At 35.5% G+C, this 18,587-nt stretch overlaps 1 protein-coding gene across 3 annotated transcripts in view; it reads right to left on the bottom strand.

The window, feature by feature from the left end:
- Positions 1–18,587, bottom strand: part of LOC150092634 (dyslexia-associated protein KIAA0319-like protein) — a 511,769-nt gene that overhangs the window by 53,111 nt on the left and 440,071 nt on the right. For all 3 annotated transcript variants that reach the window (XM_090414369.1, XM_090414371.1, XM_090414370.1), the window contains one exon: positions 138–232. In XM_090414369.1, coding sequence (XP_090270495.1) covers positions 138–232 — 95 coding nt within the window. The remainder of the gene's footprint in view (positions 1–137; positions 233–18,587) is intronic.

The following is an 18,587-nucleotide window of genomic DNA, read 5'->3' as shown; positions in this document are numbered from 1 at the left end:
AGATATACTAAAAATTCTTGCTAGTATGTAACTCAATACCATTAATTCAGTTTTTTTTTTTTAACACAAAGTTTTACACGATTAACCCCATCCCATCAATTCAACTTTTAGACTGCTGGAAATAAACAAACACTTACTTCTTGCTAAAAGTTTAATGCTCTCTTTTTCTTTGTCACTGAATTCTTCCAAAAGCGTATATCGGTGTCTTTTCCTAGGCTTATGCATCCTCATTCTAACAAATAAAAATATCAATAAACTTAAGCAAGCAACTGGTACATTTCGAAAATAAAGAGTTCACAACATTCATTTTTATTGATTATACCATAATCAGAATATCAAATAACTGAGTAAAAAAAAAGTAATCATCATTTTGTGAAAAAAATCAATAAATAACACTGAGTAGAAATAAAATCTCAACTCTATATTGAAATGAAACCTTAATTCTATCGAAAGTAATAGAAAAATTAAGCTAATTACATAATTAATTTAATCATAGCCACTGAAACTATAATGTTACAGGTGGTCCTCCCCACTTCTCTCTACAATACTTTCTATGAACCAAAGGAACAGTTTGACACCAGTGTATTTTTAATTAGAAAAGCACTGAAGGTCAGTTGGATTTCATCAAGACTTTTTGGTAGGTTGTTTGTTCTTATGACAGTTGGTTTACTGTTGGTCAGAAATAACATTATAGCCTAAAAAAAAACTAAGCATTCTCTTAACATATTATTACACCCTCATAGGGAATATTCCACAGACCTGTCACCAGCTTAGTCGCTTGTCTCTGAATCTTCTCCACCACCTCCCAGTCCCCAAGAAATGCAGGTTATCTTTACTTGTCAATGTGCTCTTCAGCATCCAAATAATCCTCTCAGCTATTTTGCCAAGTTTTGCAATAGGTCATCTGTATTTCAACTCTATCCACCATCACCCCCAGATCCCTAGCCTTATCAATTTCTTGTAAACTAGTACCATAAATATGATACAAAGTATGTAATCTTTTCATCCTGAATGCATTACCTTACATTTTACAACACTGAATTGACAACCAGAATTGTCCTTTGCCCAGACTGCCAATTTATTTAAATCATCTTGTAAGATATCTACATCATCTTTATCAACTATTACCCTCCTTAATTTTGCATCATCGGCAAACAACTGAATGTCCCCTTCAAATGTTCTATTATATCATTAATATACAAATTAAAGAGTAGTGGTCCTGGTACAGAGTCTTGGGGCATCCACTAGTCACCCTCATTTGCCTTGATTCCACTCCACCAAACACCATCCTCTGATGCCTGTCTATCGATCACCCCTATCCATGCCACCAGCCTCATATCCATTCCTATTTGCTCCAACTTATGCAATAGTTTTCCATGTTGTATTCTGTCAAATGCCTTTGCAAAATCCAGCAGTATTATGGTGTAGCCATTTCCCTTATCCAATTCTGCTGTCACCTTATTATCAAATATGAATAAATTACTGAGGCAGGCCCCACCTTTTACGAAGCCATGCTGCCCCTATAAAGTAACATATTCCTATTGACTCATTCCTGAATTTTACTTTTAACCAACTTTTCCAATACTTGAACTACCACTCCAGAGATACTAAATGACCTGTAATTTGCTACTTTCTGTCTTGGAGCCACCTTTACGTAGTGGGACTATCTTACCCTCTTTCCACTCCCATGGAACCTTGCCAGAGCTGAGACTTAGATTAAAACAACTTCATCAGGGGCACTGCCACTTCACTTGCACATTCTCATAGAACATGAGCAGACACATCATCTAGAGCCACTGCTGTATTCACATTGATAATTTCCAATATACTGAGTGCCTCCTGTTCATCTACCTCAATGCTCATATCAGTCTCTGTTGTTACCTCAGTAATTACGAAGTCACCACCTGGATAATATACCCTTGCAAAGTGACCACTTAGTAACTGAACTATTTCTTCTGCTTCTGTCACTTTCCTACTATCAGCACTGAGTAAAGTCATCTTTCCATAATCATACTTTCTGTTACTTGCTATGTAGCAAAAAAACTCTTTTGGATTTACTTTGGCCTGCTTAGTTAATTTTCTCTCAAAATGTGATTTAGCCTTGCTTACCATACTAGTTACCCTTCTTGCTTGTGCTTTATACTGCTCATGGGCATGTGATCACCTTGTTGTTTATATTCCTTCCACAATGCTTTCATTTATTGCAGCTCCTGCTTTATATTGCTAGTGATTCACTTAATCCCTATTTGATTTATCCTCCTGGTCCTGGATATGCACTCTGATACTGTCTCACTCAAACAATCCTTGACCACTTCCTATGCACTAATGACATTTATTCCACATAGTTTCTTATGCCATGGCGCTGCTCTAAGTTGTCTCCTAAGTCTGTCATAATCACCAGCTTTGTAATTCTGCATAAACCCTTTCTTGACTGAAATTTCCACATGTTGAGCAATCTTCTAGGACATAGATGGCAAACCTATGGCACATCCGAGAATTTTGCTGGCACGTCAACGATTTACAGGTGATATCCTTTTATACGCCTATAAATTATTCAGCCATTTTATTTTAATTGTTACAACATGTACAAGTTAAATTTCGTTTTACATGAGAGAGCAGCTATGAAGATGTGCATATGATTGGTGAAATTGCAACCCAAAGACAAATGACAATTCTTGAGTTAAAATGCTAATTCTCTTCAACCAAATTCCATAACATCTGAAACTGTCATAACAACATTCACTATATATTTCTTAGTTTTAACACATTCACGAAGGAGTGTCGTTTATCTTTCCGATGGAACTTCTCATTACCGGCAGGTTCAACTCACACGAAGTTTCAATTCTTGGTTGAATTTTATTGCTTATTTGAGCTGGCAGATGAACTCACACATGCATTATATAGCTTGTTTCAATTCGTGGTAGAATTTTATTTGAAGTTAGCCTTTGTGATCTGTCATAATGACATCCAGAATTTCAAATGCAATAAAACAAACACTTATTTCATGTAATTGAAAAATTGGACAATAGTTTTTAGTTAGATACTATGTTTCAGATGTAACATATGGTTTTGCTTGTGTATAAGAAGCACTTTTTTCTTTGAAAATAGGTCTGAAAAACAGGGTATGTCTTATATGCCGATACTCAGTTTTTTATTGTTGGATCTTGAATGAAAAGATTTCCTTAAAGAAATAATTTATTCAGGATTCAACAAGTTTTAGCTAAACAACAACGAAAATGCTTGTACATAGGTAAAGATACAAATTGTTTAATGAATCATATGCTAATACTATTTTATGTGATATTACTTAAAGGTAAACAATGTAAATTAATTAAATTAAGGGGATATTAGATCCCACATTGTTTTAAAACCGAATAAGAAACTCAAAGATTGGAATCAGAGAGTTTCATGCCGAATATAGTATATAGTATAAAAAACTATAAAAGTATCGGTGAATCCTAGCATGAGCTGAATGCAAGTAGTCCTAGAACGTAATACAAACACGGGCAACTTGTTGCAAAGGTGTATTTAAGTAAACAATGTCATTTTTTTGTAAGAATTTATAATGGAAGAAGCATTCTTTGTACGATATATGTTAAGGCATGTAACAGAAGTTCAAAGCCCACTAACGAAAACCTTAGGTGAATTGCATAGCCTACGGCAAATTGTCTACATGCAGGGCGGCACGTACTCGGTGTTTTCCAGGAAGACGCAGCACGTGCACAGAATTCTCCAGGAAGATGCGAATAGAAAAAACGACATCTGCACAAAAAGAAGGTGCCGGGCAGAAAGGTATGGGAGTGAAGAGGGCGCCAAAGGCAGTGGATATAAAAGGGGTTTGTCCCCCTTTCAAGGAGTCTTAGTCTTTTGTCTGTTTTGCTTTGGATTTTTTTGTGAAGTCGGGGCGAGTCCAAGTTCAGGATCTTATCAATAGCATGTAGTTATTCACGGTCATCATTTCGAGATGTCGTATGGAAGGAATCGACGAGGAGACAATCGGCAGCATCCCGAGCAAGCTTGAAGGAACTGACCGCCATATACGTCTACGTGGATTGATCCGAGCCATGCTGTTTCTAGTCCACGATGGGAAAGAAAGGCAGAACAGAAAGCCTAGCCTGTGAGACAATCATCTAGAAGAAGGCCGGACATTCCAAGGGACGAAGTAAGGATAAGATGACAGAATTAATATACTTCCAGGAATATGGTAATGTTAAAACCTTTTGTAATTCTTTGTTAAGAAAGAGAGGAATATTGTAATATAGAAGAAAGGAGATGTTATGTTTCAGAACTCTATACTTGTAGGAAAAGGACTATAGCGAATATTGGATAGCAGTGTTTTAATTCTTAGGGCTATTTCTCAAGTAATTAATTGAATGAATTGTTATATGAATTGTTGTGAGTAATGATCTATAAAGTTACCGATGTGATTGAATTAATTTGAGAGAATGTGTAGATTAGTAAGGATATTTGGAAGATGCTAACAAATTTGTGCTACGGAATTAACCTATGCTTAAATTGTTGTGTAAAATACAGTTGCTATGCTTAATCTTTAATATAGGATACCTATATTCCAAATGAGTTTACTCTTGCAAATGTGTAATCTTAGGAATTTAATAAACGAATCTTGAATATCTTAACCTGATTTGTGCCTTGAATTGAATCCAATGCACCGCTTGCTAATATCTGAATCTAAGCAGGATAGAATTATGTGACAGAGACCACAACTGCAAACTAAAGTAAATTAAGTGATATAGATAAAACTGAGATAAGAAACAATTAGCAAATTGATCAGCTGAGTATATTTTCTGAGGGTTACTCCTTGGTTAAGAGCAATTTCTAACATAGGGATCTGGCTGGCACAGCTTGATCAAATAAATATTGCCAGAACCTGATTTAGGAGGTGACTCCAGACAGTTATTACTGAGGATAGGGCTCCTTTCAGAGGTCTACCCTTTGTTAATTATTTAATATATTAAATTATTCTAAGAATTGGCCAATTGTCTGGATAGATTTTACAGTGAATGCAAGAGTGTAGTGTTATGTTAATTTCATGAGTACAGACCATAAAAGTACATAACTAAAGTGATAACACTACACAGTCATAATTTAAGATAAATAAATAGGAAGAAGAACACAATAAAATTAAGGAAATATCACGACATAACATTATTACTTTCATTTCTGGAAATTTTCTCTGTTCTGAGTTACGTGGTTTCTTTCTTGTTTCCTTGCAGTGTGTGAGAGAATTCCAGTTATGTAGAGTTCAGTGGATGCACATTCCCTGTCATCAGCGATCACAGCTGTGTTCCTGTTCGCTAAAACTTTCCAATTGTTGTCACGGTTGTTGTGAATGGTGATAAATTTCTGCCGTTAAATTTTCTCTAAATTTCTTGGCAAATTATGGCTGAAAAACGTCAGCATTGTTTCAATATTGCATACAAGCTACGTGCGATTGCGTATGCTAAAGAACATGGAAAGTAGACCTACTTATTATTTTATATTTGAAATACTGTAAATTCATATAATAAATTTAGTTTAATCCTTTATCCAAGTGTGAGCAAACAAAGTTTGTGCCTGAAAGTATCTTCAGGACTGGGGTAAGGTGGTGCAACACCAGGACGACTCCTTGCAAAGGTGGAGCAAGCTACCAACGCTCCTATCTCGGTATCCCCCATAATGCAAAACACATCTCCTTGCAGATATGCCTAATGTTATGCATTAAGGGAAGGGCCACTACCCAGACTAGTTTTGACCTTTATTAAGGTCTCTTCAGTGGGAGCCAGGCCCAAGTGGAGATACCAGTCAGAAGCATTTAGCAAGGTCATCTCTACCTATAGGAGTTGCCAATTGGTGTGCCACCTTTTTAATAAATTATTCTGGATTTAGAGGAAGATGTTGAAAGTTTATTTTTCACTTGGTTAGAATATAATAAATTTTGTTTAATCCTTTATCCAAGTGTGAGCAAACAAAGTTTGCGCCTGAAAGTATCTTCAGGACTGGGGTAAGGTGGTGCAACACCTTAACACCTATCTTCAGGACTGCAACACCAGTCCTGAAGATACTTTCAGGCGCAAACTTTGTTTGCTCACACTTGGATAAAGGATTAAACTAAATTTATTATATTCTAACCAAGTGAAAAATAAACTTTCAACTGTAAATTCATTATAATATTCAGTGATAAAGTATTTTTCATAAAAAATGTGTACAAAAAAGGTGATGCATATACTTGGGCAAATACAGTATATATTTAGTTAAATCCTTTATCCAAGTGTAAGCAAATAAATTTTGCACCTGACGTATCTTCAGGACTGGGGCAACTCATGGCATAGACTGACTTCACATCATTTGCCTTAGTATCCCATAATGCAAAGCACATCTTCTTGCGGACATGTATAATGCTATGCATAATGGGAAAGGTCACTACCCAGACCGGTTTTGCCCTTTATTGATGTCTGTTCAGTGGGAGCCAGTCCAAGAGGTGATACCAAGGTTGAAGTAATGCAGAAGTCATATTTTCTTATATCAGTTGCCAAAAGGTGTCACATTTCCAACATCTTTCTCTAATCCAGAGTTATTTAATAATAAGGTGTGAAAATATGACTTCTGCATTACTTCAACCTTGGTATCACCTCCGAGTCTGGCTCTCTCGCTGAAAGGACCACAATAAAGATCGAAACTGGTCTGGGTAGTGACCCTTTCCATTATGCATGTCTGCAAGGGGAGATGTACTTTGCATTATGGGATACTAAGGAAAGTGATGTGATGTCTCTACCTTTGCCAAAGGTTGCCTCAGTCCTGAAGATACTTCAAGTGCAAACTTTGTTTGCTTACACTTGGATAAAGGATTAAATTAAATACATGGGTAGCCTTGAAAAGTTCTTGGCCTCAACCATAAATGGCAACACTATTGGCAAGATTTTTTTTTCTAAGTTAGTCTGTCACATAAACATCCATGTGAAATTGTAAGTCATTCTATCAAGCAGTTTGTTTTAGTCAGCTGTCTGAAGCCAAAGTGTTGTCTGTATCCCTTGAAATGGATAAAATTGAGTCTCGTGCAGTTAAAAAAAATTCTTTGTAAAAGAAGGTTTAATGCCAAAAGAAATTCATTCGAAGTTCAAAAAAGTTTATGAGCACTCTTCTCCTTCTTTTTCGACAATTAAGAAATGGGCTACCGAGTTTAAACGTGGTCGTACCAGCCTTGAAGTTGATCCACATGAAGGACGTCAAAAAGTGTAACACCACCAGAAATCATTGACCAAGTGCACGATATGATATTAGATGACCCGTGAAATTGCTGAGACTACAGGCATTTCAAAAGAACGTGCAGGATATATTTTGCATGAAGAATTGCAAATGAAAAAGCTTTGCACAAGATGGGTGCCGTGCAGATCAAAAACACACTCGCATGAAAATCTCTGAACACTGCTTGGAGCGTTTTAACAAGAATAAAACTGATTTTGTGTGTCGATTTATTACTTTGGATGAGACTTGGATTCACCATTACACACCAGAATCCAAATGTGTTCACCATTATTGATACACACAAGAATCCAAACAGCTGTCAAAACAGTGGACAGAAGCCGGTTGTTCAGTGCCAAAGAAGACATAAAGTTGGTTCCATCAGCAGGAAAGGTCATGGAATCAGTGTTTTGTGATGCTAAAGGCATTTTGTTTATTAATTATCATGAAAAGGGTAAAACAATAACCAGGAAATATTATTCCGATCTTGTAATTAGACTAGATGAAAAAAAAGTTCGTGAGAAAAGACCTGGTATGCAGAGAAAAAATCATCTTTCATCAGGACAATGCAACCTTCCCACAAAAGTGTTTTTGGCAATAGGAAAATTAAAGCATCTGCACTAAGAATTGTTGGAACATCCATCCTAATTTCCAGATTTGGCTCCCTCTGACTTCTATTTCTTCTCGAAACTAAAACTCTTCCTCGCTGGCCAGCATTTTTCTTCGAATCAAGAGGTGATTGCAGCTGTAGAGGGGTATTTGCAGATCTTACTGGTTACTACTACAGGGACGGGATAATGGTGCTGGAGCATCACTGGAATAAATGTATTAGTCTTAAGGGAGATTATGTTGAAAAATAAAAATAATTTCGAAATTATAAATTCGTTTTTTTATTGTTAGGCCGAGAACTTTTCAGAAGACACATATATGATTTATAGTCTAATCAAGCGAATAAACTTTCAGCATCTTTTTCTAATCCAGAGTAATTTAATAAAAACTGTGACACCTTTTGGCAACTGGTATAGGAAAATATGACTTCTGCATTACTTCAACCTTGGTATTACCTCTGGATCTGGCTCCCACTGAAGAGACCTCAATAAAGGTCGAAACCGGTCTGGATGTGCTTTGCATTATGGAATACTAAGGCAAGTGATGTGAAGTCAGTCCACCCTTGCCACGAGTTGCCCCAGTCCTGAAGATACTTTAGGCACAAACTTTGTTTGCTTACACTTGGATAAAGGATTAAACTAAATATATAATTTATGGTCAAACCAAGGTGAAAAAAGTTCCAATGCTAAAACATTTTTCGTGTACGAGATGTATGCAAACGTTTTTAATGTCTTTTTTCATGAAGTAAAATCAGGTGTGCGAGTTATACGCGAGGACAAGTTATATTCGAGTTAATACAGTAAGCGTTTCGCCGACAAGTTGACATCATTCTGCTGCTTCCCTTGCTCAGCTGACTTCTATGGTGAGTTATAATGCATAAATATTTTTCTCACTACTGTTTTTTTTCAAACCAACATCATTAAAATCAATTTAATAATACAATAATCAATTTTACACTAAATAATATTATACATTTATATATAAATATTATAAATAAAATAAATAAATTCATCATCATCATCATGCATATCAAGGATTTAGGCTCTGGCGAAGTCATCGTTAAATCGTTTAAGAAGTTTCTTTTTCCTAATGGTTTGTACTTTAAGGCTTGTTTTGGTAATCTTTCTGTTTTCATTCTTTGAGCGTGTTCCATCCATTTATGTTTATATTTTTTAATTTTTTCTATTACTGGTTCTTGGTTTAATTCTTTCATAATATCTTCGTTTCTTTTGTGATCAAATAGCATATACTTTGCAGTTTTTCTCATAAACTTCATTTCTGCTGTTGTTAATCTTTGTTTGTCTTTTTGTTTTATTGTCCAGATTTCGCTTCCATACATTAAGACCGGTAGGGCTAATGTATTGTATACTTTTAGTCTGGTTTGTTTTCGAACTAGGTTTGGTTTAAATATAGAGTTAATTACACCTGTTATTTTTAAATATTTTGCAATTTTCACTTTCATATGTGATCATACATCCTAAGTAGTTAAATGAATTCACCTGTTCTAAGATCTTGTTATCTATTACTATTTTAGTTCTTGCTGAATCTTGTGCTTTAAAGGCCATAGTTTTTGATTTTTCTGTTGATATTATCATATCATAATCTTTGGATATCTCATTTAGATCTAAAATAGCTTTCTGTAAGTTATCTTCAGAATTTGTAATTATTATTTGGTCGTCGGCAAAGAGGAGAGTGTTTAAGTTAACCGTAGGAGAAAGTTTAATTCCTTGATGTAAATTTTTATTCCATTTTATTATTATTTCATTTAAGTAGATTTTAAAAAGAGTTGCTGAGAGGGGACATCCCTGTCGGACCCCTTGGTTTATCTCTCTCATATATGATAGCTCGTGATTTAATCTTATTTGTATTTGATTATTTTCATATATACTTGTGATAGCTTTTAGGATATTATTTGGTATTTGTCTTTCTTTTAATATGTTAAATAATATGTTTCTTTTAACTTTGTCAAATGCTTTTTCAAAGTCAATAAATGCAATATGTGTTTCTAAATTATATTCTCTTCTTTTCTCTATTATTAATTTTAGGCAAAAGGCCAGGTCGATACATGATCGTCCTTTTCTAAATCCATTCTGTACTTCTAGAATAAAGTTTTCGGAATATTTCATTAGTTTGTTATTTAAGATTCTGCTATATATTTTGTAACAGGAATTTAGTATACCTCTATAGTTTTATATCATCTCCATTACCTTTCTTAAAGATAGGAATCACGATCGCTTTTTTCCATTCTATTGGGGGGATACCAGTTGAGTAAATTTTATTTAAAAATAATAAGATTCTTTCTTTGAATCTTGTTCCTGCGTATTTATATAGTTCTGAACCTAGCTTATCTTCTCCAGGTGATTTTCCGTTTCTTGTTTCTTTCAGGCTGATTTCTAATTCTTCTTCAGTTATTTCCTTTTCATTTTTGTTAATTGTTTGCCAGTTGTCATTTTTAAAATATTTGTCTGTCCACAGTTCTGTGTAGTAATTTAGAAATTCTTCTAATTTCAATTCAGTGTTTAATTTTATGTTTTCTTTGGTATCTGCATTTAAAAAGTGTTTCAAAATCTTATATACATTGGGTCATATTTTATATAAATCATGTTCTAAATTAGAAACAAATTTATTCCATGATTCTCTATGTCTTTTTCTGACTTCTCTTTTAGCTATGGCTCTTATTCTTTTATATTCTATTTCATCTTCTAATCTTTTACTGCTTAACCATTTGTGATAGGCTTCTTTTTTCTTTTTGATTATTTCTTTGATTGTATCATCCCAGATCTTCAGTTTTTTCTTTTATTGAATTTTTTGTCTTTCCTAAGCTTTCATTTGCTGCTGCATTTAGTATCGTTTTTATATTAAGCCATTCTATTTCTATTTCTTCATTTTGTTTTATTTTATCTAGATAGTGGTTAATTCTTTGTTCATATAGCCATTGTACATTTGTCATTCAACAGTCTAGTTTTATTAATAAATGTTTCAATTTTTCTTTCTGTTCTTGTTACTTATAGACATTTAGGTGGTAATCTTAATTTTATTTTAACAAGGAAGTGGTCACTGTTTATTTCATATCCTCTGTGAACTCTAACATCTAGTGAAAATTTTCATGTCTTTTCATTTAATATGAAGTAATCTAATATTGATTTCCATCCTCTTGCTGCCCAAGAATATTTATGTATGTCTTTATGTTTATAGAAGGAATTCATTATTTTTAAGTTATTATAAACTACAAAGTCAATCAATTTTTTACCATTTCTGTTTAGAGTGTGTTCCCCATGTATTCCTATATTATTATTAATTTTCGTGTTTATAATTCTTGCATTTAAGTCTCCTGCTAAAATTATGTAATCATTTTTATTTGTTTTATTATATATGTTTTATAGCTGATCATAAAAATCAATATTATCCTGTTCTCTTCCTTCTTCTGGGGCATACAAACCAATTATTGTTAAATAGCCTCTATCTATTTTTATTCTAGTTTCTATTATTCTTTCATTCCATAATTTATAATGTTTTAACTGTTTTGAAAGGGAGTTATGAATCCAAATCATGACTCCTGCTTGTGCTCTTTGGTCTCTGTCGACTCCACTGTATATCACATTAAAAATTTCAGTTCTCATAGTTCCTTTTAATATAATTTATATTATCATCATCACCATCAAATTACTGATATGTACCCACAAGGGGTGTACAGGATATGACAGTACTACATGAAAAAATTATATCATTACTAACTTCCTATCTACAATTTTCCTCCAAATCAGTCTGTTACTTGTCAAGACTCCAACATTAACAGATCTTATATTTCTATCATCTAAGGCACTTTGTACCTTATCAATCCACCTATATCTTCATCTTCCTCTGGGTCGTTTTGCTGCCAACCTGGCAGAGAACACTTGTTTTGCTAATCTTTCCTCGCCCATTCTGTTTAGGTGACCATACCACCTGAGATTAGCTCTGCTAACGCATTCCTGGATGCAGACAATGTCAAGTTCTTTCCTAATATCTTCGTGGATGATCATGATTCTAGTAGTAAGACTTATACGTTGGTTAGACATAACTGGCAATTAGTTTACGGAATTAACAACGCATATAAAGTATATTAATTAAAGGTAACTTTAATGAATAACTTCTATATTTCGGCAATGTCACACTGCCATCTTCGGGAACATAAAGATATGGTATGTGCATTCAGGAACTAACACAAAGCAAATGAGGAAGAAAGCAAGAAACTAATATTGTTCCTAAAGTCCTGATGGTGCCCTCTTGTGGGCTAATTTGGTAGTCTTGGCAGTTGGGCTGAAGTTCTCATAATGAAAGTCTCCCAAATTTGGGGCAGTTTCATGCACCCAAATTTGTTGAGGTTAGGAACGTTTTTTAGAGCTGCTGAAGATTCTTTGAATAATCTTTCGTATTTAAACTTGCTGCGATGGATTATTTTTGTTTTCTTCCAACGAATTTTATGGTGGGTATCTAAGGCATGGTCTGCCAGCCCAGAGCGGCTGTACTGGTGAAACCGGATGTAGTCTTGGTGTTCTGAAATCCTGATATTTGTTGTTCTGCCTGTTTGGCCAAAGTAGGACAATTTGCAGCTGCAAGGGACCTGGTATACACCAGGTAGGTCTAGAGGAAGTGGTTGGTCTTTGGTAGAGCAGATAAGGGATGCCAACTTTTTATATGGTCTGTAACAGGAAGTAAGGTCATATTTTTTTTGAGGATATTGGTTATTTTTTCAGAGGTGCCCTGGATGTAGGGGATGGTGATAGACTTGGTGTAATCTTTATTGTGGAGGGGGGGTTGGTTTACTGGTTTTAGTATTTTTTGGATTTTTTTGGGGTTACATCCATTGGCTAAGAAAGTGTTGAGGATGTGGTTTAGTTCAATAATCAGGGCCTTGTCATCTGAGCAGATTAATTTTGCCCTGTTATATAGTGATAAAAACACTATATAACAGGATTGCTGGTCAATGTATCTGCCAGTGTGGGTGGGTTTTCTGTAAACAGAGAAAACCAAAGATCCATCAAGCTGGAGGGTGATTAAAGTGTCTAGGAAGGGGAGGGTGTTGTTTTCCTCTTTTTCTAAGGTGAACTGGACTCTGGGATGTTGGTTGTTTAAATGTGTTAGGAAGGAGTGGAGTGTGTCTGAGCCATGTGGCCAAATAGCAAACACATCATCCACATAACGAAGCCAAATAGTGGGTTTTTGTGGGGCGGAGTTTAAGGCTTTCTCTTCAAATGCCCACAAGAGGGCACCATTAGGACTTTAGGAACAATATTAGTTTCTTGCTTTCTTCCTCATTTGCTTTGTGTTAGTTCCTGAGTGCACATACCATATCTTTATGTTCCCGAAGATGGCAATGTGACATTGCCGAAATATAGAAGTTATTCATTAAAGTTACCTTTAATTAATATACTTTATATGCGTTGTTAATTCCGTAAACTAATTACCAGTAATATCTTCGTTTTTAATATGATATTGCCATTGATGCCATCTGTTCACACCTATAATCTTTCTCAGGACTCTCATATCTGCGGTCTCTAGTCTTTGGTCAAGTGTTTTACTTCTGACCCAGCTCTCAGATCCATAAGTTAAAACTGATTTGAACACTGTCTTGTATACAGCTAATTTAGTGTTCCGACTAATTTCTCTCTTATTCCATATGAATTTATTCAATTGACTTCCCACCATACCAGCTTTGCTGATTCTGTTGTCTATTTCTATATTTAATTTACCATCTTCAGTAAAAATCGTGCCTAAGTAGCTGAAATGTTTTGCTTGTTCCACAGGTTCTCCATTCACAACAGTGGACATTTTCGATGATTCTGCCTATTTTCATTGTCTTTGTTTTTTTATTGCTGACCTTCATACCATATCTATTACAACAGCTATTCAATTTAGTCAGAAAATCTTGCAGACTTGTAGCGGATTTATTTAGAAGTATAACATCATCTGCATAAAGCAAAGAGCTGACATTAACATCTCCAATTTTGATATCGTGTTTAATACCACTTTCCTTCATAATGTGATCCATATAGATAATGAATAACAGAGGGGATAATGTACATCCTTGTCTCACACCAGATTTAACATTAAACCACCTTCCTGTACTTCCTTCAATTCTAACTGCTGACTTACAACTCAAATAAAGACTAAGTATTGCTTGATATAATGCCCCATTGACACCATCTTTATCATCTCTAACTCCTTTTACAGCACTCTTTCCTCCATTCCTAAACTTCTTCAACAACCTCCAGAATATTTTGCCACCTTCTTGATATTTATTTTCTATATTCTTGCCAGTCCTCCCATGACTTTTGTTTAGCTAGTTTTACACAGTGTTTAACATTCTTGCATTTGTCTCTATATTCTCTAAGAGCACAAGCTGACTTATTTGACAGGAACTTTTGATATGCTTTCTTCTTTTCCTTCACTGCCTCTTTACTACCTGTGTCCACCAGGGAGTTCTGGTTTTTCTATCCTTGCAGAAAACCTCACCACATGCCTCTCTGGCTGAATCAATCAGGGTTTTCTTGAAGGCTTGCCACTGAATCTCCAAGGTTTGGTTCCTGTTCTCAAACTCTTTCATTTTTTCTTCAATAATCTTTGTGTATTTTAGTCTACAGTTCACATCTGAGAGCTGCTCAACTTTTATTCGCTTTAAAACTTTCTTACATGTTATTCTTTTCAATATGAAATTCAATTTTATCCTGCTCAAGACTAAATAGTGATCACTTCCAATTTCAAATCCTCTGTACACTCTGGTGTCCTGCACCAGGGAGAAAACATCACTATCAACAATAACATGGTCAATGAGACTTTTCTTATTCCTAGCCTCTTCTCTCGATGTGAATTTGTGCACATTTTTATGTTGGAACATGGTGTTAGTAATAACCAGTCCATGTTCTGAGCAGAAATCCAACAGATATTTGCCATTATTATTAGCTTTGCTCTTTTCTCCAAATTTTCCCAAAATATTTTTGTATGTCTCACAATCATTTCCTACTCTGCTATTTAGATCCCCAACAAGGACCAACTTTTCATTTTTCATTGTGTCAGTTGCTTTTTCTAAAGCATCAAAAAATTCCTCCACTTCTACCTTAGTAGAACCTTCTGTGGGATAGGCACAAATAAGTCTCATTGTCCAGTTCCCCATTCTCATATTTGCCCACATTACTCTACTTGAGACTGACTGCCATTCAAGAAGATTACCCTCATATTTTGTGTTGAATACTATGGCTACTCCTTCTTTTCCTTGATTGTCATTGCCAGAATATAACATTTTGTATTTATTCCTCAGAAAGATCTCACCAGTTTTGGTCTTTTTTTGTTTCAATCACCCCTATTATGTCGATCTGGTACTTATCTAATTCCTCAGCTAGCTCCATTTCTTTGCCATTCAGACTTCTTATGTTGATAATACCGATCTTTAACTCTGGTGGTGTTGAGTTGGGGTGTGTTTTCAGATTTGTTCCAGTAGCTGACTTTTCGCTGTTCGCCCTGGTTCTCTGGCGAAAACAATGGGGGCCTTGTTTAACCGTGCGACGCCCCAGCCAGCATGAAATTTTGTCATGTTGTACCATCATTTTTTATTTTGGTTTAACCAATAAGAATACAATTTGGTCAGCTAAATCCCAAATTGCCAGCCCATCCTCGTTCATTCAGTATCCAAGTAGATACCCAACAGGGTGCACCATGAGAAGGTGAGGATTGGACATTAGGTCAGAAGCCCTGGTCGGTTCTCCGCATTCCTTAAACTATGAGGCTATGTGGAGGTCTCCTCTCAGTTATACAGCTTTGACCCTTAAGCACCCCTAATTTATATTATAAATAAAGAAATTAAGTTAGATTAATTTTCTATTAATTTTCCCCTATTAAAAACTGCCTGACATGTCAGCCAGTCGATTGGTAAATTTTTGGCATGCGCCACTATGTCAGCAACCTGATTTGCAAATTTTTGGTACGTGCACATAAAAAGGTTCGCCACCACTGTTCTAGGACAAGACTGCATAGTCACTTTCCTCGATCTGAGGTAGAATTGTGATCTATCTAACTGAAGTTAAGATAGATCTGATGCCATTACTAGATCCAATATTCTCAAAGACCTGGTCCCTTCCATCACGTGCTGCTACTAATTATCCTTTAGTAACTGAATAAATTCCATTTTGCCATATGCCCTTTCTTCCTTCCAATCTGTATCACTATAGTTGAAGTCTCCCATGATATTGCTTGGCCTTCACTCATTGTGCTAATCTACTAATGCACGTTGTCCACATTTTCTTCTGAAATCACAGCAACCAACAATATATTTTGTCTTATTGGCCTCTATCTCACACCAGACAGCCTCAAATGAACCATTTCCATCAGATCTACAATCTGCCTTAACGTCTATTTTTGTCAACTGAAGTTCTTCAGCTATCATTAATAATACCCCTCCTCTTCTTGTCCTATTTCTTCTATCTTCTCTGAAAATACAATATTCATTAAATTCTCTCTCTGTAACTACATCATTCTCTGACAACCAGGTCTTGCTGATGCCAATAATTTTTGGTCAAGTTGAGCTGACCAATGCTAGAAACTCCTTTCCTTTATTTCTGATGCTTTGAGCATTGTGCATGCATTTCAACATCCATTGGGCCCACAGTTACCCTTACATAATGTCATTACCTGTCCATTCTGATTCAAAACCTGGGAAACTGCACCAGCTCCTCAATTATTCTTGTACTTGCACTTATCTAACCCTGGGGTAGCGAAAGAAAGTTTTTAATAAAAGTCTCTCCTGTAAATGTGCGTGTACATATATATTAATTTGCACATTTCCTTCCATCTCTTCGATTTATTTATAAGCCAACATTTACTTCTCACAAGCACCATTCTATAGTCCATATATTATATAGTAATTCACCTTTGGGACATTCATGTACATGAGGATTCCCATCCAACTCAGGTAATCATATCTGTGGACAATTACCTTCACATGAGACATTCCTGCAGGAGAGGAATTAATGTTCTCATCCCTAAATGTTCCCGTATTTTTTCAGCATGTCATCTAAGACTATAAACATCTGTGATTTAAAGTATAACCACCATAAAAAAAAAAAAAAATTTATTCAAACTAGTTTTTATTATTATTATCTGAGACCTCCAGGAAGTCAAGGACTCATTGAGGGAGGCTGTAAATTACCTAATCCAGCTATCATACCTTCCCTTAAATTCATTTACACTAGATGCATTCACTACCCCTAAGGGCAAATTATTCCACTCACTCACTGCTCTCTGAGAGAAAAAAACCTAACTCTTAACCATTTCTTGACTTAGAACGACCTTAACTTCCATGGATGTCTCAGCGTTCTCTCCCTGCCTTCCATATAATGAAAAATTCATCATTTGAAATGCTATAACATCCATTCAAAAGTTTATAGACCCTCTATCACATCACCTCTCTTTGTCCTGTTAACCAGAGTCTGTAAACCACATACTCGCAATCTGTCCTCATAATCTAAATCCCATAATCTGGATATAATCTTTGTAACTCTTCTTTGCACTTTTTCCACAGCTTCTTTATCCCCTTGGAACCTGGGAGACCAAATCTGCGCACAGTAATCCAAGTGTGGTCTTATCAAAGCCTTATAAAGAGGCAAAATTACTTCCTTATCCTTACATATCAAGGTTCGCTTCAACATAGCAATTATCCTCTGAGTTGTATTTGCAACTTTTGCTATGTGACCTTTGAACTTTAAATTCTTATCAACCAATACACCAAGATCCCTTGCCTCTTCAGTTTCTTGTAGCATAACCCCGCTAATATAATATGCCGCGGGAACTATAATCACACCAAAGTACATAACTTTACACTTACTAACATTAAACTGACAGCCAATTTTGTTTGCCCAGATTTCCAGTCTATTCAAATAATTTTGTAATTGCTGAATATCAGTAGCATCCCTGATTGCCCTGCATATCTTTGCATCATCAGCAAACAATTGCAAATCTGATGATAGACCCTGCTTGATGTCATTAATATATAGATTGAACAATAATGGCCCAAGGACTGAACCCTGAGGTACACCACTGGTTACCTTAAATCTGGCAGATTCACACCCACTGTATACCACTTTTTGATAACTGTCTGTCAATAATTCCCTGATCCAAGTCAATAGATTATGTTCCAATCCCATATTCTCGAGTTTACACAACAGCCTATCATGTGGTATCCTATCAAATGCCTTAAAAAACTCCAACATTATCATAGTGTATCCATTCCCTTTATCCAACTCGGCTGTAACATTGTTATAAAATATGAGCAAATTGCTAAAACATGACCTTCCTTTAGTAAACCCATGCTGTTCCCTGCAGAGTATAGAATGCTTGTCTACCCATTTCTGCATGCGAGTTCTTAACAACTTCTCTAAAATCTTCACTACTACACCAGGAGATACTAATAGGGAGGTATTTAGATACATCAGTTTTTGCACCACCCTTGTACAATGGAACGATCATACATTCCTGTGGTATCCTTCCTGAGCTGAGACTCAAGTTATACAAATGTGTGAAAGGGCTAGCCAATTCAGCTGAACATTCCTTTAACCAACTGGCAGATATTCCATCTGTCCCTATTGACAAATTCTTATCCAGGTTATGCAAGAGCTCTTCAACCTTATTTTCATGAACCTCTAACTCTTCATCCAATGTAGCAGTAGCACCATGCTACACACACCTGGTTGATAATATCTTAGCAAAGT

This window comes from Typopeltis vanoorti, chromosome 25 (assembly GCF_054136105.1).
Source record: "Typopeltis vanoorti isolate ZY-2024b chromosome 25, IOZ_Tvanoo_1.0, whole genome shotgun sequence".
In the NCBI taxonomy this organism is placed as follows: domain Eukaryota; kingdom Metazoa; phylum Arthropoda; class Arachnida; order Uropygi; family Thelyphonidae; genus Typopeltis; species Typopeltis vanoorti.
Note: the sequence above shows the minus strand (reverse complement) of the source record. Positions and strands in the feature narration are given on the sequence as shown.